The sequence below is a fragment of the Telmatherina bonti genome (genome assembly GCF_933228915.1).
Source record: "Telmatherina bonti genome assembly, chromosome: 24".
Lineage (NCBI taxonomy): Eukaryota > Metazoa > Chordata > Actinopteri > Atheriniformes > Telmatherinidae > Telmatherina > Telmatherina bonti.
This window is the reverse complement of record NC_136633.1, coordinates 22,839,758-22,862,680: the sequence shown is the minus strand read 5'-3', so window position 1 is coordinate 22,862,680 and position 22,923 is coordinate 22,839,758. Positions and strand designations below refer to the sequence as shown.

Here is a 22,923-nt window from a genome sequence, read left to right as displayed (position 1 = left end):
TTTACTTACACATCATTTCAAGCCAATTCATACATAGCCTATAATAGAAACCAACTGATTGCATCGAGTCATGACTTCGATCCAATCCCCCATCCTGAGCTGCACACGGCGACAGTGGGAAGGAAAAAACTCCCCTTTAACAGGAAGAAAACCTCCGGCAGAACCCGGCTCAGGGAGGGCAGCCATCTGCCTCGACTTTACCAGGTAACAATGACAGAGAGTCAGCAGAGAAGTTAGTTAAAGGGGAATAACGTTTCATTGGTTTCCTGTGGAGAAACACCAGCAAGCAAACTGGAAGCCTTCACCCTGCAACCGGTCATGCAAGACCCATTTCGGCTATCTGATGAGTCCAAAGACATCGATTATCACCTTTTGTGGACATAAAGGGAAAGCTGAGACACAGTGGCCTGATTAGGAGGCTACAGTGAATCTATAGGTGGGAAACTGTCAAGATTAACGCTCACACTCACCATGTTTACGACATTTTAAAACATCACAGACACGTTTCTTCGTTACGAACTTGAACTGTTTAAAACGAATCAGACATACGTATCCAATGGAAGTACATTAATCACATTATTCTAGTTAAACTGCTCTAAAATAAAAGCTAGAAGGGCTAAACCTGAAACTTATCAGAAAACTTTTTCAGAAAGTTTCGGACAATGCTACATCTGTCGCGCTGCTTCACAGCATCTCTGTTTGGCTGATTTCGTCAACAAAATGGTGATCAAAGATTTTTTAAAGGCTTCTTGGGCAGATTAGAATAATCTTTGTCAAAATAAGTCTTTCTTCTTTAGCTTCTTTGAATCCGCTTGTAAACGAGAAATTTTGCTGGAATTTAAAAATAAATCTGCGTACGATGGGAAAGTACTTTCTTCCAAGCCTCTTCGGTAATTACAGGAACGCACAAGTGAGCTGTCTTTGAATCTTTATTTTTTACCACCATTGATCTTCTGAGCACTTCCTGTCAAACTGTTTCCTATGCTGCCCCCTACTGGTTACTCGTATACTGCAACTTACAAAAACACAGCATTCCCTTTGAGGACGTGCACAAACAATGCTTTAAACAAACACAGAACATGAGAGGCAGCCATGATAATTATGTGTATGCTGAAACAAGCAAATATATTTTCACGCTGTAGTGTTGTCTCTACCGTAGGATCTCTCCCAGTACAGCAGCTGGTTTGAACAGAGTTGGAGGAAGACCAGAGGCCTATACAATGAAGCTGGATTTTCTCTTGTCCAGGTAACGTTGAGGGTGAGCTGATTCATTATTTAATTGGTGGATCTTGTCACAAGTGCTGATTTCATTACGATTTACCCCAAGTCCCCCAATAACAGTGTTGCATCATTAACATGTATGTCTCCTGTCTCAGCAGGTCTCCTTGGCCAGGAGTAGCAGTTCCTGTTGTCTGTTGTCTTTCTGTCCTCTTCCCCCCACACAGCAGAGGCAGATGGCTGCCTGTCCCTGAGCCGGGTTCTGCCGGAGGTTTCCTTCCTGTTAAAAGGGAGTTTTTTCCTTCCCACTGTCGCCAATGTGTTTGCTCAGGATGGGAGATTGAGTTGGAGATTCCAACTCAATCTGCTGGTTTCCCTATATAGGCTATTATGAATTGACTTTCATTATGTTTTTTGTTTTCTTTTCCTGTCTGTAAAGCGTCTTGAGATGGCATTGCTGTGATTTGACGCTATATAAATAAAGCTGAATTGAATCGATTCAGAAACGTTCCGTAGCAATTATTTTTCTTAATAATTAAACAATAAACACAGCTTCAAAGTGTTGCAGGAAGCTAGCGGCTAGCTTTGCAGCTACTAGGGCTGTGACAATATGCTTTGGTCCCGATTTGATTCAAATTTTTTGGGTGATGATTCGATTTAAATTGCGACTCTCACAATTCTTCGATATTGACGATTTTTGTAGATTAAACAAAATAAATGTACAAAACTTTTATTTTTGTTTGTCATTTTTCTTGATTTCAATCAGAAAAAAACAGTAGCCAGATCATCATTCTGCTGCTATAATACCCAAGAGGACAAGAAAAAATATCAATAAAAACAATTAAAAAATGACAAAAAATTTATTATGGATTATTTTTATTTGTTTTAAAAACTGTGATTATTTAACAAAAAAATCTATTTTAAAATTGTAAAGCAAAAAAAATCCCGATTTTCGATTCGATTTTACCACCACTAGCAGTTACGGTTACAGATTATGAGATTTGATGCAAGGTTTGGAAACATTTTGGTTTTGATGGACATAAGACCAGAAGAGATAGACTGCATATGGAAGCTGTTTTAAGCCAAAATAAAATCTCACAGTAGAACTACTAACACGTGACAGCAGCTCCGTTCAGCCCAGTAAGAGGAGCTCGTTGTTCCAAAACATTTTTCCATTAGATTCCAGGAAAACATTTAAAGACAATATGTAAACATGTTTGATATGTGTTAAATTGATTTATGATTCCACATATATAACATAATGGAAATTAATTTTTTTGTTTACCTGATTTAATGGAAACTGAATGAGATATAAAGTAGCTTAAAGGAGTCACAGAGTGACAAAAAAATCCTTGAAAATTCTGGTAAATGTTTAATAATCTAATCATAATTGAATCTAACCATGAGGTACTTAAGATTTTACACTTCTAGTTAACCCCGGTTTTCCATCCTGCTATGCTAGTTCAGTTGTTTCCTGGGTAAATCACCATGGTAACTTAAACTGAATAGCTAACGACTATAAAAGTACCACATTCTGACCAATCGATGCTTCTGGAAATTGTCTGGCCTAATTTTATGACATATTTGATGTACTTTTTATTATTTTTATTTTATTATTTATATTACTTAGGTTTAATCTTATTGTTCTAATTATTATTTTACAGAATTATTGATTTGGTTATTTGATCTTGTGTGTCTTTATTTTATCTTTTAAACCTTTTAGCTCATGTTTTCCTCTTCCTCATGGGGATCCCTGTGGCTGCACCTGTTTGACTAACGGGGCCGTTGGGGCGGTGAGGTGTTGGTCGGGGTTCTGCACTGCAGCCATATGGCTGTGGTGTGGACCCCAGCCTGGCCGTTACCTGTGGCTGCGTCTCTGTTGGTCACTCCTGGGGCAGTTCCTGACATAGACGGACTCCCCAGATGTTGTTTCCTCACAGCAGTGTTGAGCCAGATACAGATGACAGAATCCTAAAGTTAGTTTTTATTTTGGCATCAATGGTCAGGGGAAGGGTTGGGTTGTGTGCGTAACGTGTGTGTATTTTTAAATGTGAAACTGTTATTAGTTTTTTAATGTTAAGCACTTTGATATGCTTTTGTATGAAAAGTGCTATACAAATAAAGTTTGATTTAATTTGATATTTACCAGGAAACTTTGTCCGCGGCACGGCGGTTCCTGCACGCGGCTGCGTTCGTGTGTTTAAATGATTGGAAAAGGTTTGTACTTTCTCACCACTTCGATCAGCTGTTTTATCAAAACAAATCTTGTTTTACCGGCATCAGCAAAAATGCAAAACCAACAACTTTCCGCTTTATGTTGTTCAGTGTTAACCACGCCCACCTCAAATGTCCAACCAATCACACAATAGTTCTCAGAACCCCACAAGGAAAAAACTTCTGCCAGCTCGATGTGTTGAGAACCGTCTTCAATAACTTCTGCGAGAAGAAAATGACGTCATTTTCTTCTCAGGGCGTCGAGAACATGAACTAAGTCCTCGCTTCTCGTGGAGGATTCAGGAGGTTTTAGGTCGTGCCAAACTGACCAGGACATTTTTACAACCTCTGTGGATGCCTCACATCCAGTGTGTTTCAGCAGCCAGCTCGCTCTCCCTGAACACTGTAAGGAACAATGAAGGTGTGACATGGTCCTGAGCCCAATTCATCCCTGTGGAAAATATGCAGCAAGATCAACCCCCGGCTCTCTGTCCAGTGGCCCGGGGCCCATTGTCATGACCTTGCTTATTCATAAATGCTTCCAACATCATGTCAGAGCGAACAGAGCAGCTCTGAATACCTCAGCCACAGCCTCTCATTATTCTTTCTACTCCTCCTCCTCTTCCTCCCCCCTTCTCCGCCCCATTTCTCTCTTTCAACTGAGGAACATGATTAATGTGCACCTTGCCACTGGTGGTTTTTCTAATTGCCAGCACACTGGCCCAGTCAGCGCAATCCACAAACACACACACACACACACACGTTGGACCAGTACATGCGTGCAAAGCGCAGACAAAAGACATGCAAAAATACAAAACATACCCATAAACACAGTCACAAAAGGAAGTGCATGCACTAATGCAAACACATGTAAAACCAAATGCATATGTATGTGTGCTTGCGCATACACCCACCCACACACACACGCCCACACACAACCCCGGGAGGGAGTGCAGCTAGGGCAGGTGCTTGCCATTTCTCAACACATTAATCATCCTCCTTTAAATAACCTGAGTGTCGTCTTGACGGTTTGAGACTGCGAGCATGCTGCAGTGCTGTTGCCTGACGACGGCACGCTCCCCGTCGCCGCATCTTTCTAATGTTATCTCTAGAACCCACAACTTTGGGAGGTGTCAGGAAACGGGCTCCTCTGCCTTCCCAGCTGGCTGCCGTGATAGGCTGGCGCTGACCTCCGCACGGCGGTGTGTTACGAGGACCTGCGTCTGTTCAGTCATGTGCGGTGTGGGATGCTAACTAGGAGGGTAATCCGGAGTACTGCTGGGATTGCATTTAACATCAAATTAAATCATCTTCAGGGGAAAAGTTATTGGGTTGTTATGAGAGAAATAAGTTAAATGGGACAATTCTCAACTTTTGCTTGTGGACATTTTTTTTTAAACTTTTTGAGCATCTCTGCTCCATTTTTCTTCCTCTGCAAAAGTTTCTGTTGCCTTTTATCTAACTTTAAAGCACTATTTGCTCCAATGATTTATGACATTTTTATGCATTTTTAATAACCTTCCAATTTAGCGTGACATTTACAGTATCTATATTTCTCATATTAGGTTATTAACCACATCTGAACAGAGGAAATAAGCAATAGATGTGGTAATAAATACATCAGAACACAGTAATAATGGCAGAAATATAGGTATGAGGCAGGTGTTAATGCTAATGGTTGTGGCTGTTTGAAAGGACGAGAAGAACAGCATTTATCTTTGAGATAACACAAATTGCTTTCCATATACAGAAACCGCAAACGTACAAAAGATGTCTTTGGCAGACAATAAATTCTAAGGCCAGATTTTGCTTCCCTACGTACTTAAATGCAAATGCCCATTTCAATCATCGTCATATGTCACAGCTCTCATACTTCCATGCATCTTTTATGTTGCCATGGTTGTTAAATCAGTTCATCCACTAGTGGGCAGCACTGAGTTTACAACCATGTTTTGATAACAGTTGGTAGCAGTAATGCACCGCTATGAAGTTGTTTATAACTGTCTAAAAACACCAGAAGAAGAATAAAAGCACTTTTTAATGTTCTCAATGTCTTCATTTTCTGGTAGTTTCTGCATCATGTTCTTTTCCAGTGTTTTTGTTCCATTTTCTGCGCAGATAACCAAGGTCCTCAAAAATGGACCAAACTTTGCAAATAACATGAAAAGCAGAGAAATGAGATAACCATTTACATAATAATACCACTACTGCATCGTAAAAAAGAAACAAAATTAGATGCATTACACCAGGCACCGTCAAGAAGACTGGAAAAACAGGAGTAAAGAAGTTGCAACAGTCCTGGGGACAAAGGGGCCCATGGCGATATTCTTTCCGGGGGCCCAGAATTCCTAGCAAATGCAATGGGCAAATGTGATATATTAACTATTAGTATACATATTGATTAATATGTACACTAGAAGCAAAACTAAACTCCAGTTGTACCAGCCTTTTCCACGTTACTTTTAAAGGTGGTGGACTGTCTGATTTTTGTATGCACTTCCAAACCCCAAATAAAATAATAAAAAGGGAAAGGATTTAGAAAATTACAAGTATTTTTTTTCTTTGAACAAAAAGATAAAATAAAGGCGGATCAGCATATTTTTGTTCCAGTTAACAAAAACAAACAAAACGCCTGAAAGTATTGAAAAAATCATTTCATCCTGACTCACCACCCGACACTGATTTCCAACAACAACAAAAAAAAAAAAGAACACGCCCCCCAGAGGTGAGATAAATTACCTGTCTTACCTCACCGTTCTCACACTCATCAAAAAGCTAATAACTTTAAATAGAAATCTGTGTAATATAACCGAATATACTAAAATATAATAATTTAACTTATGACAACCATTTCTCATAAAAGAAAACAAAACCACATAAATGGCTTCTACACCAGTTCCACTTCTTTTCTAATTGGCTACAACGTGCAAGAATACATATTTAAAAACATTTTTGCCATTAACTTTGATTAGTTTTGAAGCAGCAGCTCGACAAGAGCAAACCGCTTCACTTTCATTAGCTGAGCAGGACAAGGGACCAGTGTGGAACATCTGTGTCAACGCGGTGGGACAACGAACGAGAATGCACAGAATACCTGGAACTGATTTAAAGTAAAATAATTTATACATGATCGAGGAATTATTCAAATTGGATATACCCTCTTTGGGGTCCTAGAGGGGGCATGGGAGTTTGCCCAACCAGACTCATGTGGTTTATGGACTTGAGGATTTGACCGTGTCCCCTGGGGGCTCCTGCGGGGGGTAATCTGGGAGTATGGCATAGCGGACCCCCTTGTACGAGCTGTCCGATTCCTGTACGACAGGTGTCAGAGCTTTGTCCGAATGAGTGTTGGACCCTTTATCACCGATTCTGTTTATAACTTTTATGGACAGAATTTCTAGGCACAGCCGAGGTGTTGAGGGGATCCAGTTTGGTGACCTCAGGATTGGGTCTCTGCTTTTTGCAGATGACGTGGTCCTGTTGGCTTCATCTGGTCGTGATCTCCAGCTCTCGCTTGAACGATTTGCAGCTGAGTGTAAGGCGTCGGGGATGAGAATTGGCACCTCCAAATCTGAGACCATGGTTCTCAGCAGAAATAGGGTGGATTGCCCTCTCTGGGTCGGGAGTGAGGTCCTGCCTCAAGTGGAGAAGTTTAAATATCTTGGGGTCTTGTTCATGAGTGAGGTAAGGATGGAGAGTGAGATTGACAGGCGGATCGGTACTGCGGACGCTGCGCTGGTCTATAGTGGTGAAGAAGGAGCTGAGCCAGAAGGCAAAGCTCTTGATTTACCAGTCGACGATCTATGCCCCTACTTTCACCTAAGGTCATGAGATGTGGGTCATGACTGAGAGAACGAGATTGCATATACATATGCTGAATTGAGATAGGGTGAGGAGCTCGGTCATCTGGGAGGAGCTCAGAGTAGAGCCGCTGCTCCTCCGCATCGAGAGGAGCCAGGTGAGACGGCTCAGCATCTGGTTAGGATGCCTCCTGGACGCCTCCCTGGTGAGGTGCTCTGGGCACGTCTCTGCGGGAGGAGACCCTGGGGTAGACCCAGGACACGCTGGAGGGATTGTATCTCTCGGCTGGCCATGGAACACCTTGGGATCCCCCCTGAGGAGTTGGCAAATATGGCTGGCAAGAGGAAAGTCTTGGGTTCCCCTGCTAAGGCTGCTGCCCCCGTAACCCCACGCCAGAAAAGGGCAGAAAATGGATGGATAGATTTAAAATTAACTATACCATGCTCAGTGAGAATTTTAATACCAACTGCAGTGCATTATTTTCACATATACACACATGTAGTTCCATGACAATGTTGTGTTGTGCATTAAAACCGTGTAATGCATGGTTCCTCGTTTAATCCTTGCATTACCCAGCCATTTAATTCTGATTTAAGTTCAATTCAGAATGGTCATCTTTATCCAAAATCAGTTTTTACAAGGTAATTTTTCATCTTTTTACACAAGATTTGTTTTTTAAAACTCATATGAAGGGGGTCATCGTCAGGTTCAAGAAAGCAGTTGGAGATAACATGTTGATGATGATGTGATAACATGGTGCATCATCCTGCTGGAAGTTGCAATCAGAAGATGCTACACTGTGCTCATAAAGGGATTGACATGGTCAGCAGCAACACTCAGGCAGGCTGTGACTGTTAAAACATGCAATATTGGTAGTCCAAGAACATATCCCCCTCACCACTACACCACCAGCAGCCTGAAGAATTGATCCAAGGCAGGATGGGTCGATGATTTCATCATGTTTCCACCATGTGGCAGCAGAAATGAAGACTTATTAGAGCAGGCATTGCTTTACAGCCCATCATATCACCCCTAGTTTACCCTCCAGTGTCTGGAAACAGTGTTGAAATCTGCCACCTTCTCTCCATATGTTGTTCACTGATGTTACTAAACAAAGTTCAGCCAATGACCAGAGTTGTTGATATAAACGACATGGCCTTATCCAAGTAGCCAGCCAGAGTTTAGGCTAAGGAAGCTGTTCTATTTCTGAGAGTAAATTTATGAGTAAAGTGTTTTTACAAAGGAAATTCTGCTTGCATGCGAATCCTCTTATGTTCTCGGTGTCGTTTTAAAGAGATAAGTCTTACGACATGGCATCGGAGTACCGCTTTTGGAGACACGAAGTGCACTGCAGAGATTTTGATGCTTTTAGGTCTCGTTGGACTTCAGTCTGCTTTTACTGATCCAAAGCCACAATCATGGGCTGTTCTTAGCAAAGGGCAGCGATTACCCAGCCGTCAGCAGATATCTAGATAAATGTTTACAGATCGTTGAGCCTGTTTTCTGCACCACTCTTTGCCTGAATGGAGGTTTTATGAATAATGATAAATAAGTTACTTTAAAAAAAAACAAATCAACATGCTGCAGTTTTTTTTCCCAGTGTTTCAGGGTGTAGACGACTCATGTTCATATCGCAAGCAGCAGACACACCAAGGCTGTTTTTTCAGTTCGAAGGACACCTCATCTCATACCAACATTAAGTTGTAGCTTTAAAATATAGAAGAAAGCACACATGGTGCTTGGGAGGGAAATCTAAGCATCAACTATAAATTGACCTTGACGCAGAGCTTTAGATTGTAGAGCTGACAGAAGCGTCCTGCGTGGGGTTTTGAAAGAAATGGCACTTCAGCTGCAATCAGACAGTTCACATGCATGTTACCACGTCCGACTGAAACGTGACAAAACCTAAGTGAGACTGCACTACTTTCAGGACTTATGTTGCATGTTTTATGAGTCAGGATGTTTGGATGTGTTTATGCAACATACTTTATTCCATCAGGGAACACATATAGTTTAGATGACTCAGAGACCAACCAGGGGGTAGATGAGAAATGTGTGAAAGGGAATAACTTGTTCCGTGTTTTCTGTCGTTCTTACTTAATAGATGTGATTTCTGTTTGCACATTGAGGTGAGTTAGTTAAGGTAGTCAGGATTGCTATTCAATTTAATTCAATTCAACTTTATTCATATAGCGTCAAATCACAGCAATGCCATCTCAAGACGCTTTACAGACAGGAAAAAAAAAGACATAATGAAAGCCCTTTTAATAGTCTATATAAGGAAACCAACAGATTGAGTTGGAAGTTCCAACTCAATCTCCCATCCTGAGCAAGCACACTGGCGACAGTGGGAAGGAAAAAACACCCTTTTAACAGGAAGGAAACCTCCGGCAGAACCCGGCTCAAGGACAGGCAGCCATCTGCATGGGAAATGTACATTTATGTACATTTAAAATAACTTCTCAGTCTTAGAAAGTTAATCTGGTCATAACGTGCAAAACTGCATTTTTCACTTACAGATACCTGGAATGAAATGTGGGATTTTGTATATTTACTGGGATCTGAATGTGTCTGTAAGGACAAGTAAATGTGTAAATATTTAAAAACAATTAATTGTTAAAGGGCAAAAAAAAAAAAAAAAGTAAAAATATTAATCTTGTTAAAAATCTAATATGAAAAAAAAAAAATTGAATGTATTATACATTTACTAGTTATATCCAGTAAATGTACTGTTTATACCGTTTATTTAATCAAACAAAAAAAATGTTTTCCTATATTTAGTTGAAAATTGAATAAAACTGATCTGTAAGATTTAGCAGGTGTGTCTGTAACTACTGTGGCTGTAACAATGTCTTAAATCCTGTCTATTTCCAGACATAAATGTTTTTTGTTTTTTTTAAAATTAGCTCCCATGCTTCATATTGATTATGCATACACTTAGAAAAGCCATGTTATTTAAAACGTTTAAGCAAAATGTTATGATATGAATCAAGTTTTTCTCTTCAGGACGATTGTTCCCTCTTCAGACTAAATAATCCCAGCAGGAAACAACATTTATTTATTATGTGCAGCCTCCACACGCTGCATCTTCCTTTATGTCCCGCATGCAAACAGTCCAAACCACAGAAAGTTGCTTAGTAAGACCAAGCCTAAGTAATGTGAGGAAGACTCTTCATGCTGGTTAAGAGAATGCAACTTCCTTTATCCACATGATGCAAAATAAAACCCATTATAATGAAAAATCTGTTATAAAATTAGTGAATTATGAGGAGAAAAATGAATTCATGTGTACTTAGGAGGAGAGGCAACTGGGAAGAATGGGTTATTTTCATAAAGTGATGGAGGATCCAACGTTTCCGTCTCTTTATATTATTTTAACAGATATTTTAAAGGATGGTTTAAACTGAGCCTTACATTAGAGGGTGTTTAATTAATTGTTTCAAGATTTTAATCCACAACATTTAAAATGAGCACATTTCAATCTTTAAATGTTCAGTGCATGCGTGACCCATACTGGGCACGTTCATGAGGGGTCATTGAGGAGTTTCTTTTCCAAACATACTAAATGGATGACGTCAGACTTTTTAAGATCTAACTATGATATTATCAGGTGCTCAGCACCTCTAATGAAAATTAAAATGTGCCATTCAGTATGTAGAAACTGTTATTGTAGGTCATTGTCTCACCTTAAACAACCCCTCGCTACCAATTTAGGACTAATTAGTCAGAACTTTAGCGTATTAACCACTCAACGCAAGATGAATGCTTGTTTGTTCGTTATTTTATGTATCTCTGAAGAAATCTGACACTTCAGAAGGAATATGGTCGGCCTTGACCCTGAAAAAGCCTAATTTAATTAATGTCTCAAACAGCAGCTATTCTGCTTGCAGAGCAGCTGGATGTTTTCTCTACTTAAGTTGAAAAGAGACTTTTTCTAGAAACCATTTTTATATTATTGTTTCCAGTAAGAAACTTCCAGAGACAAGCATGAGGTTTTTACCAAGCGGTAACCTCCGGCGGTTAAAAGTGAAGCCTATGCGGACATGTATAAAACTGCAGTTCCCCCTTCATCCACTAGGGGCTCCAAACAGAGCAAATCCCCATAGACTCCCATGTTAAAAAGACCAACTTCACAGCAGAAATAAAAATGTTTACAGCCTGGTTCAAAAATCAATTTTAGGTTTATAGGTCAGGTTTACCTTCATGACAACTGTGGGGGAGTGAATTCTTTTCTAACTCGCCCGTTTAAAAGTAATTTAATCTTGAAGTTCGGCATATTTAGAGGTGTGTCCTTTTGATTGACAGGTACCCAATCTCTGGCTTCAAGTAAGAAGAACGTAGAACAACTGCGGTTTTTAGCCAGTTAACAACGTGACACTAGCTTTAGCCCACTTACCTCCGTTAGCTGGTTAGCTCCCATTATCTCGGGATTAGCTCGGTTAGCTTTTAGCTACAGAAAGCTCTGAGTTTGCTCGATGTCAATCATCCGCCATGACGCTTACGGCTGCCCTCTCAGCTCCACCTCTTTGCCCATATTTGTATTTTTCTGGCGAGACAACGTGCATGATGCTGCCAACATGGCGACGGTAGGAACTGCCCACCGAGCTTCAATTCAGCTCTTCAGAAACCTATTTGTGACGTGAGGGAGACTCCGTCCATCTCTTTATATACAATCTAAGGTTTTTACACTCTCATGAGGAGGTTTTTCAGATGTGTTGATATTAAACTATATTCGTAAAAATGTAACAGAAACACTTTTTTCCATGTTTACATGTGAGACAGAAGGTCACGTGACCAGTTCATTTCAAGTATAGATGGCGCGGTGTGTATAGACCAGGGGTATTCAACTCGGTCCTACTAGGGCCACAATCCAGCAGGTTTTCCATGTATTTCTACTTCAACACACCTGAATCAAATTAAATGGATCTAACATCTTATCAGCTTCTGCACAAAGACTCATTAATTTGATTCAGCTTTGTTTGGAGCAGGGATACATGGAAAACTTGCTGGAATGCGGACCTCGTAGGGCCGAGCTGAATACCCCTGGTATAGACGGAGGAGGAGATGGAAATCTTTTTACAAATAAGTAAAGAGACTCACTGAATGGCCTTGATAGCAAACAGCAACAAAATGCAGAGTTTTACGAGGAATTAGAAAACGAAATTAGGCAAAAGGGCTTCGAAAAGTTGTGGAAATTCTAAATGGCACGTGGAAAACTCTGAAATGCTACCTGGCTGTAATTCTTGTGAAATCTCGTCCTGCGATTGTGATTTTAGGCGAATTATGGCTTATGTGCTAAACACTTCACAGTAACCATTGCAAATCACAACTTTGTTAAAACTGTAGAAATATTGCTTTAATTTTCAGAAAAACTGTAATGGAAACTCAGTTACGCTTATTTTAGCTCTAAATGCCGTGCATATACATAGTATTGACCTCCTATAAATGAAAGATCAGTCTACACACCCCTGTACTCCCTTCTGTTGGCTAAAAGCTTCAGTCTTTGTTAGAAAGTCTAGGATTCTGATTGGGCGAAGAGCCAACATACGTAGTGTGGATCTCAGCAGACAAATGGAAAACTTCCATTCAGCTGTCTAAACAACTAAATCTACCACATCACAGGTTTATATTGTCAAACTTTTCCACAACTTTTACCGATCGTCCCCCAACGTCGCTCCATAAAACCCACCCGCCTTCCCACGCAGGCCGACACAACATGCTCCGTAAGTGTTTGAATTTCAGCAACATTTGATGTTTTGGTTCGGTACTCTTGATGCTCTGGATGTGGAAAGACACAATAACGGTGAGATTTAGGAGAAAAAAAATCCTCCCACGGATCATCCCACACGGGTAGATATCTAACATCAGCCTATGATGTTCAGCACATTTCAGGAGTGCTTTTATAATGATAGGCTGCCGTCTATTTTTTCCCTGTCAGCATGGCAGGTCTACTGTAGGGCTATTTTAGGTGCCTTGTATGCTGTATTTTCAAGAAATGTCACATCCTTTCCTAAAAGCCCAACCAGTTTACAGCCGCAATGAACATTTACCAACATTCACTACATAAAGAACATTCATGTCAAGAGATTTCTATCAATAAATGGAGCATGTTAGCTTTTAATTAACCCTAATTTCTGTCTCTATGGTCACATGAAGCACGGTATTTCAAAGGATAAACCCTTACAAAATCTTAAATTCTCTACTGATTTAAGCTATGAATGTGGTTCTTTAGTGAGAGCAAAACTCAGCATTCAGAAGTACTGTGAGGGGTCTAAGAAATAATTTATATCAGACAGAACTATCGGCTCTTATCTGTGTTTCCACAGGATCTTCTGGATCAATATTTTCACCTGAAAATAAGTGGAAGTGGAAAATATCAAAACCAACTAGCCAACTGTCTTGTCTTTCCTGTCCTCTCCACCCCAACCAGTCAAGGCAGATGGTTGCCCTCCCTGAGCCGGGTTCTGCTGGAGGTTTTGTCTTCCTGTTAAAAGGGAGTTTTCCTTCCCACTGTTGCCTTGTGCAGCTCAGGATGAGGGACTGGATCCAAGTCAAGATTCGATGGAACCAGTTGGTTTCTATTATCAGCTATTTATGAATTGGCTTGAATTGATGTGTCTGTAAAATGCCCTGAGAGAACATTGTTGTGAAGTGGCGCTGTACAAATAAAGCTGAACTGAACTGAATTGAGTTGAGTTGAGTCATAGTATTGTGACAATATGCGGCAATCTTCCATTCCACCACGTTACGATGAGAATCTTCCGTTCCACTAGGGATGGGCAATATGACCAAGCGGCAACCTCTGGCGGTTAAAAGTGAAGCCTATGCAGAAGTGCATAAAACTGCAGTTCCCCCTTCATCCACTATGGGCTGCAAAACAGAGCAAATCCCCATAGACTCCCATGTTAAAAAGACCAACTTCACAGCAGAAATAAACATGTTTACAGCCTCGTTCAAAAATCAATTTTCCGTTAAATAGGTCAGGTTTACCTTCACAACAACAGTGGGGGGGAGTGAATTTTTTTCTAACTCGCCCGTTTAAAAGTAATTTAATCTCGAAGTTAGACATATTTAGGGGCGTGTCCTTTTGATTGACAGGTACCCGATCTCCTGCTTCAAGTCAGGAGAACGTAGAACAACTGCGGTTTTTAGCCGGTTAACAATGTGAATTAGCTTTAGCCCGCTTACTTCTGTTAGCTGGTTACCTCCCATTATCTTGGGGTTAGCTCGGTTAGCTTTTAGTTACAGAAAGCTCGGAGTTCACTCAATGTCAATCATCCGCCATGACATTCATGGCTCCCTTCTCAGCTCCACCTCTGCCCATATTTCTATTTTTCGGGCGAGGCAACGTGCATGACGCTGCCAAGATGGCAATGGTAGGAACCGCCCACCGAGCCTCAATTCAGCTCTTAAGAAACCTATGGGTGACGTCACGGAGGTTACGTTCATCTTTTTATAAACAGTCTATGGATATGACCAAAATCTCATATCAAGATATAGCTCATTTTATATCCCCATAACAATATACATAATGATATAAAATTGTTTGTGTAATTTTTTGTCAGTCATCAGTTATGTGTCAGTCATGCTTGGCAACGGCAGCAGTGATCTCCTTCCATCTACAGGTATTATGGCCGTATTACGTTTCAGAGATAATGCCTGTTTAAGCGTTCGTGTCTGGAGGTTATTATGAGCCGTTTCGTCACGACTTGATGCTGCTTTTGCTTGTTGACTCTATTCTTTATTCTGTAATCTTTATCCTGATTCTTGCACAGGGGAAAAAATTAGTTGTGTCGGAGTCTGTTGTTGGGACTGTGAGCTTGTCCCCCTCATTGCGATGACAATCTCCCGTTCCACCACATTCAGTTGATGGATGGATGGATTGTGGAGGCCGTTGGAGGACAGTGAACTCATCGCCATGGTGGAGATGATGTGAGCTTTGTGACATGGTGCATCATCCTGCTGGAAGTTTCCATTAGAAGACGCTACACTGTGCTCATAAAGGGATGGACATGGTCGGCAGCAACCATGTCCATCCCATTTGGCCCATTTGACCACCAGGTCATGGTGGTCAAATGGGCAAAAAGAAAACATCATCTACACCATTCCACCAGCAGCAGCCTGAAGCGTTGATCCTGACGGCAGGATGGATCCATGTTGTCATGATGTTTCCAGCAGATTCTGATCCTACCATGTGAATGTGGAGCTGAAATGGAGACTCATCAGACCAACAACGTTTCTCCATCTTCCATTGTCCAGTTCTGCTGAGTCTGTGTGAATTTCAGCCTCAGTTTCCTGTTCTTAGCTGACAGGAGTGAACCCGGTGTGGTCTTCTGCTGCTGGAGACCATCTGCTTCAAGTTTGGACGTGTTGTGTGTTCAGATTATATTCTGCACATCTTGGTTCTGACTGGACTTCCTCTTGTCTTCCTATCATCTCCAACGAGTCTCTCCATTCTCCTCTGATGTCAACAAGACATTTTGGCCCAGACAGACACATATTTACATCTTATCATCAACCAAACACACACCCATAATCAATACTGTGTAAGAAACTTAGACCTTAAAGATTATATCAGCATATATTACATCACACCTCCCTCCTTCTAGCCATCTTCTGCTAAGACAATTTCAGACACCCTCCCTTCTCTGCTCTTACTGTCACACCGATGCCAATTGACCATGGTGATTGTCCACATGATGCAACGAGAGCCAATTGACTCCTGACCCAGCCGTGCAAGAAAGCACCACCTCCCAGTGTTTCTAAATCAATATGGCTGCTCCGCATCACAGATTGGCTCCCCCTGTGCTGACCTTCCACCACAACTCGAGTGCCCATCGACTGCTCGGTCAGTAAGAAACGGTCAAGTCCTGGTCTGTTCCGCCAGTTAATGCGAGAGACAGCCAAACAGACGCTTGAAGTCATCTATGACACTTCACATGGACGGGTATCTGGTTTAAAAGATGCAGATGGACTCGCTCTGACAACACAGATTCAGATTTGTATTCTGGTGTTCAGTTTTGACTCTTCTTTTGCATTCTCTGCAACCATAAGGTGGGAAATTGCCATTTTGGTTTCATTATATAAGTGAAGTGGAACTGCTGTACTTTAAGGCTTCATTAGGCAACTTATCTACACAAAATTGTTATATTAGATGAAACAATACATGATGCTGCAGTGTAGGAAGTGTTAGATTCTCTGTAGATGGTCATATAAAGTTTTGCAACTAGGCTGAGTATTTGAAGTTTCAGTATGAAAGATGGTGCAAATACAGAATCCAAGTGGCAGCACTGCTCACCGTCCATTCCTCGACAAAGCAAACTCCACTCCCTCCCTTTGGAAAGGCATCAGGCGCTGCAGGAGTTTGTGAGGAAGTCCTGACAGTTGCTGCGACCATCTTGTATCAGGGCAAGACGTCTGCTGGACATCGTTTCCAGTTTCCATCAGTAAGGCCTCATCAGGATTCCCAACTCAAGCTGGAAAATATGTAAATATATTCAATTATAACAAAAAGTAAAAGTGGATAAGAATGAAATACATCAACGGCATGAAGAAGCTATTTTGTTTAGCATACAGAATAATTAGTTTAAACACACACATTACTTTTCACTCATGTATATGCAATTCATATACGACTGCTCCGTGGAGACATGACAGAGATTCCCCGCGAGCATAACTTTACTGTTTTAACTCCCATTTCTGCTCTTACACATACGTAAATGTGGAAATCCGTTTTAAATGTTCATCCACGTGTCTTTTACGTTGGCATGGTTATTCATCAGTTCATCTACTAGTGCGCAGAAGTGAGTTCAGAGTTCACTTCTGCATTTTGACCAAAGACTTCATATAAAAAGATGGACGTAGCCTCCATGACGTCACCCATAGGTTTCTGAAGAGCTGAATTGAAGCTCGGTGGGCGGTTCCTACCATCGCCATTGGCAGGGGCCTGCGTGTCGTCTCGCCCGGAAAATACAAATATGGGCAAAAAGGTGGAGGTGAGAGGGGGGCTGTGAGCGTCATTCATGGTGGATGATTGACATTGAGCCAACTCCTAGATTTCTGTAGCTAAAAGCTAACCGACCTAATGGGAGGTATCCATGTAACAGAGGTCAGCGGGCTAAAGCTAAGTCACGTTGTTAACCGGTTAAAAACGGCGGTTGCTCTACATTCTTCTGACGGAAGATCGGGTACCTGTCAATCAAAAGGACACGCCCCTAAATATGTCTAACTTTGAGATTAAATTACTTTAAACAGGCGAGCTAGAAAAAAAAATTCACTCCCCCCACAGTTGTCATGAAGGTAAACCTGACCAAAATGGATTTTTGAACGAGGCTGTAAACATGTTTATTTCTGCTGTGAAGTTGGTCTTTTTAACACGGGAGTCTATAGGGATTCGCTTTGTTTTGCAGCCAGCCCCTAGCGGATGAAGGGGGAACTGCAGTAGTGGGCAGTGTTAAGTTTTGACCACAAGTTGTTAACACTGCCTGTTATTTACCCACATACAAAGCAATCATTGTTGCTAAATTAGGCTAAAATATAAGAGTGATACTAAATTATTAATTTGGGAGCCAAATCTCAAAGAGACGAACCAAAACAGCTGCATCTTTGAAAAGAAACGGACTTTCCAACACGAGTTAAAAATGTGCTAGATTAGCACGGATGTAGCAACTGAGCAAACAGGAAGTGAAGTAGACTTACAAAAATAAAAACCCGTTAAATTTAACTAAATTGCACGAACTGCACCTTTTAAATAATAAAAGTTAAGGACATGTATTCCAACATAAGTAGTCATATTTATGTGTTTTTATTACATGCATTTTGTGCACGTTTAAGTTGTTCTACCTTCAAAGTTGAAGTCAAATTTCAGCGCTGCCATGTTAAAGTGACTAATGAGCTAATTTATCATACAAGTAAGTGTTTGATTAGCTAGATAAAGAGAGACCAACATAATATGTTTATACATTATGCGAGGTTTGCCTACCGGGTGAAACAGCTGCAGTCAGATGGATTTTAGCAGACTAGCTTCGGACACGAGAACAGTTTCGCGGTATCTCCAAGGTACACTCGGTTTACAACACCGGGCACCCCTTATTTACTGGCAACACAAGCATGTATCACTTTCTGCTGTCTTCTTAAAACACAAATTACATAAAAGTATGTTAGAATTACATAATCATTATAGAGATGTCAAACAGATTACGCTTTTGTCAGACCGAAAGTGCGCATCTGTGCTGTCACTCCGAGAAAAAAAAATCTCTCGGACAAGACGTGACATAATTTGAACACGCTGCGTCTCAAAGCGTGAGTATCTGACGCACAAGCAAGGCTGCTGGGCGCTGTGTCTCCTTCACTCTTCCACAAACAGTAGCAACTTCACACTGTAGGAACAACAGCCGTTCAGCGATTGTAAAGCAAAGCGGTAAGGCATCATAAGATATCTGCAGTTTTCCTGCCCAGCAGTTTCTGCTTTGCGACATATGACATGATTCTATCCGGCGTTAGCAAGCCACGGCGCCGGGTAAAGGGTCGTTAGCTTAGCCCCGACGCGACCCAAATGGAAAGTCATTCTGTCCCCTTGCGTTTCTGTAACAGCACACACCTCGCATCTGACAAAAACAGATATAAATTCTTAACAGATGCATCAATACGGCGCTATCCAGAAAAACCAAACAGTGAGGTGGAGAAAAATACAGCTTAATTCGCGAACTTTTAGGCCTGTCGCGACTGTTTCTCCCCATTTGCCGCAAGGGTCGGTGCGCTAATGTTTGCTACGTGAACAAATCGGGTTATAATTGGATTTATGTGCTAAGTAGGAAAATCTTCTATAAGCCGAATGGTAGTTTTCTATATATTCATTTAGAAAGTAACGCAATATTTAAAGTATTGGATTTGTAGGCCTGCTGATTTAAATAAAACTTAAAATTGTCCATTTTGCCAGGGAAGGTTGGTGTGACGGATTCGTAATTGAAAGGCGTGACTTCAGCTTAAAGTGATTGAAGATCGATATATTTTGGTTAATATTCTATGTCTTGTGTGTGGCATTGCATTTATAATTATTTATTATGTTCATATTCATGTCTTTTCATTTGAAATAGACGGAATCTCAACAGAAAACAACAAAATAAACGAAATTTCACCCAGTTTTTGCACAGATTCAAAGAGAAGAGGAAAGCAGAAAGCCATTCAGGTTTAAAACTCAATACAAATTTATCTAAAATTGCTCTTATGTTAGTTTCACATTAGTAATGATCATTTACATAAATCAGCAGTGCTCCATTGCTGGTCTAATTGTGAAAGTTTACAGGAAAAGCTGACTTGAACCAGCTTTGTCCTCGTCAAAGGCCATAAATCATAAATCCAATAACCCAAATTCATGCTTGCTTAATAAATAAGCCATAACTTTTCTAATAGAGACGCAGCAGCCCAGATAATAATTGCCTCATTGACTTTGTTGGAATTGATGGAGGTGGCGGTGTGAGCCTGCGACTTGCCACCAATGAGCCTAAACATGATGGTGTCATTTTTATGAAGGTACGGCGGAGCCTGGTGGGTGGATGCTGGAGGAGATGTGTAAAGTTACACATACGGATACTTTTTCCCCACAATCTTCCTACACTTATCATCTTTTTCAGCCAGAGTGGATCAGTTATATTTGTTTGTGGCTGTGCAACAGAGGTATGTTTACCATGTTTACTGCTGGTGAGGACATTAGCGAGTGCTATAGGCGTGAAATCATATCTGAAATGCCTCTTCTGTGCTCTGCCTTCCCAGAGCTTAAAATATGTGCTAATAACTGTTTGTCCCACCAGTTTCTCCCAGCGGCCGCTCTGTTGACCGTTCATTACACAGGTTAGCGTGTATTTAGAGCTGATGACATTATCGCACATTGAGGTTGAGGTTGCTATGTAATAGCTTTCACCAAAGACGTGGCCTGATGACTAAATTATTCATCGCCTTCCCTGGCGGCGGGGTGGAAATCTCTCGTTCTTCTAATATTTGGACCATTAAATAATTCATCTGCCCATCCATAAATTGTTTGTTCAATCAGTGACCTTTCCGTGGGATTAAGAAAGCGCAGAAATAAATTCTTCAGAGACCTGGCATAACGAATGGTCCAATTACGAGGCCGGATTGGATCGGAGTGGGTTTTTGTTTTTTGGGTTTTTTTTTTTTGTTTTTTTGTCGCAGCCTGGTGTTGGTTGCTAAGTGACAGCAGGAACTTTTCCTCCCACTGTGTTTGCTGTTGAAGTCTGAGTGACTGAAAGGACGAAAACAATCACATTATGGCGGTCTAGACTTGGGTTTGTTTGTGATTTGCGGACAGCTTGTCCGTAAGGTGAGGATTAAAGGTCTGAAAATGTTCCTGACAGGAGGAAGCTGAATGGAGACGTGATGATTCTGTGCTGCCTTCATAAAAAAAGTTAGGTTTAGAGGAAATGGGGAAGGTTGGCGACGGATTTTGCAGGTTTGATTGCGGCGTCGCGGTAACCGGCAGTGTTTCAGGTTGCTGGGATTTTACAGGGCGCCGACTTGAGTGGGAAGGCGGCCCAGTGAACAGCTCGGCTGCACAGCAGCCAGCGCCTCCCACCGACTCCCCACCTGGTCTTCCACTACCTATCTGGCCACAGACATGCCGCTCCCCGTTTCTCCTTTTTTTCGCCTCTTTTCTTTGCTTGTCTTTCGAACAGCTTCACCTCCCACCCTCTCACTTTTTTTCTCCTCTTCCTCTCAGTCTCCTTCAATCCATCCCATGTCCCTGGCTGCCCTCTCCTCCTCCCTTTCCTCCCCCGCCTCCATCCTAAAGCAGAGCAGCTAATGAAGAGCCCCATTTAGCCAGGGACTTTGGTTCAGTCGGCTCTCCGTAGCGCCGTCCGGCCTCGGCGGCGGCGACTGGCTGCTCGGGCTCTGACATCACACAGAGGCCAGCTGTTGATTTGGCGTTGTCTCCAAGGCTGGTTGGCTTGATGGGTTGTGGCAGGTAGACGAGTGTTCGCACAGCGCTCTTCCCCTCCCTCCCTCCTTCTCTCTCTCTCTCTCTCTCTCTCTGTGACACCCTCTCCCTTTACACTCTCCTCTCCCGTCTTCCACTCTCACTCGATCGAGGCAGGAGTGCAGGAGGCAGCAGGCAGGAGGAGCGAGCTGGGAGTCGACTCCAGCCTCCTCTCCAGCAGATAGTGCCTCCTGTACGATGGAAACTAAACGCTCTCGCAGCAGAAGGGATGGAGGGCAGAGCTGCCGGGCACGCAGGTACGTCCTGCAGCGACTCTCGTAGTCACCCGACATCCGTCGAGCTTCTTTCACATCCATCTCTCCACCGTTAAGATTTCTTTCTTCCATGTTAAAACGAGAAAAACTGTTTATTATTGGTCCGGTATCGGCGCTTCAGACTCTGTTTGCGGCTTTTCTTCGCTTCAAGCAGGTGAAACGGAGAATTTGCTGATGTGGTGAAACCTCTCTGCGTTTGTTTCTGCTTTTCATTCCACGGATAATGAACCCAGATGAGCCAGGTGCAGGTGTTGTCTCTCTCTAAATGGACTTTTAATGACTTTTTAGTTATTACTCTCTCCACAGACGAAACTGCTGCAGTTGCATGTTAGTTTTTCTTCGGGTTTTGTGCTTATTGTTTTGCCTCTAATTGCTCAGATTGATATTCTGTGGAAGCGCTCCTCAGGGATGGGTAATGGATTACCTACATGCTCTGTTGTAGATTTAATTTATTAAGGCTGGCTGGCTGCACCTCTGCTGCGCCGCTCTGCCTTATGCAACCCGAAGGCAAAGAGAGCGGCGCAATTAGGGGCTCATTTGTGCCTGTTTATGTGTTTTTTTTCTGGGCTATTACAAGCAGTTCCTTCTACTGACACCGACTCAAGTCGGCCTGAAATTGAGGCAAGCAGCATCTGAAAGACATATAATTTCATCGGCTTTACCCTAATCGTCCTGTGCTCCAATTATGCCGCTCCCCAGCCTGCACTCTCCTTGCTTTGCAATTAGCAGAAATGCTTAGAAAACGGGAGATTAGTTACTCAGTTAAGCAAAACGCCGAAATCGATTTTTATGGCAGCGCCAGGAACACGAACCGGCGTTATTAACGTAATTGACTGTTTATTTGACGCCTGATTTCATTAATCAGGCTGCGCGTCATGCAGCCTTGCTTGGTTTGGAACTCGGCCTCTAATTGAGGATCTTTTAGCTGCTTTTTTTTTTTAATTAACAGGAGGGAGCACAAAGCAGACGTGCACTTCACCTTTTCTAACAGCCTCAGCTTTTGTCTCTGAGTGATGATGAGTGAATAGAGGTCTGTTTAGTATTCGGCGTGTCTGCACGCAGCATCCCAGCTGTTTGGCCGCGCTCCCGGCGTTGTCCTTTTCATGTGATGCTCAGAACCTCATCAGCCGCAGTAAAAAAGGAAAAAAGAAAAAAAGGGGGGGATTGTTTTGTTTTTGTCCGTGACTTTGTGCAGGAAGATGCTGCACTTTCTCACTTTGTTTTGAGATTACACAAAAGCTTGCAAAGGTGAAGGCTTCTTATCCGCCTCTGCTTCCACTTATCTCTTCGTTCTCTGCCCAGAATAGAGCCAAGAGCGGCGTAGCAGGTGGAAGGACCGCATGGAGGGTCCTTCACCTCTGCATGAGCCGCTCACAGCCCAGACACGAGCTCCCATGCTGGCATAGCGGAGCAGAACAGGGCAGA

General features: G+C 42.0%; 2 protein-coding genes across 2 annotated transcripts in view; one reads left to right on the top strand and one right to left on the bottom strand.

The window, feature by feature from the left end:
* zranb3 (zinc finger, RAN-binding domain containing 3) overlaps window positions 1-18,274 on the bottom strand; it is a 146,182-nt gene extending 127,908 nt beyond the window's left edge. The window contains exons 1-2 of the mRNA XM_079263659.1: window positions 18,215-18,274; window positions 16,532-16,709 (exon numbers count right to left, since the gene is read on the bottom strand). Of these exons, the coding sequence (XP_079119785.1) occupies window positions 16,532-16,677 (146 nt within the window). The 5' untranslated portion in view covers window positions 16,678-16,709; window positions 18,215-18,274. The remainder of the gene's footprint in view (window positions 1-16,531; window positions 16,710-18,214) is intronic.
* Window positions 18,275-18,540: 266 nt separating this feature from the next.
* Window positions 18,541-22,923, top strand: part of LOC306773998 (R3H domain-containing protein 1-like) — a 63,062-nt gene continuing 58,679 nt past the window's right edge. Inside the window, exon 1 of the mRNA XM_079263963.1 lies at window positions 18,541-18,652. The gene's annotated coding sequence lies outside the window, so the exon portion shown is untranslated. The remainder of the gene's footprint in view (window positions 18,653-22,923) is intronic.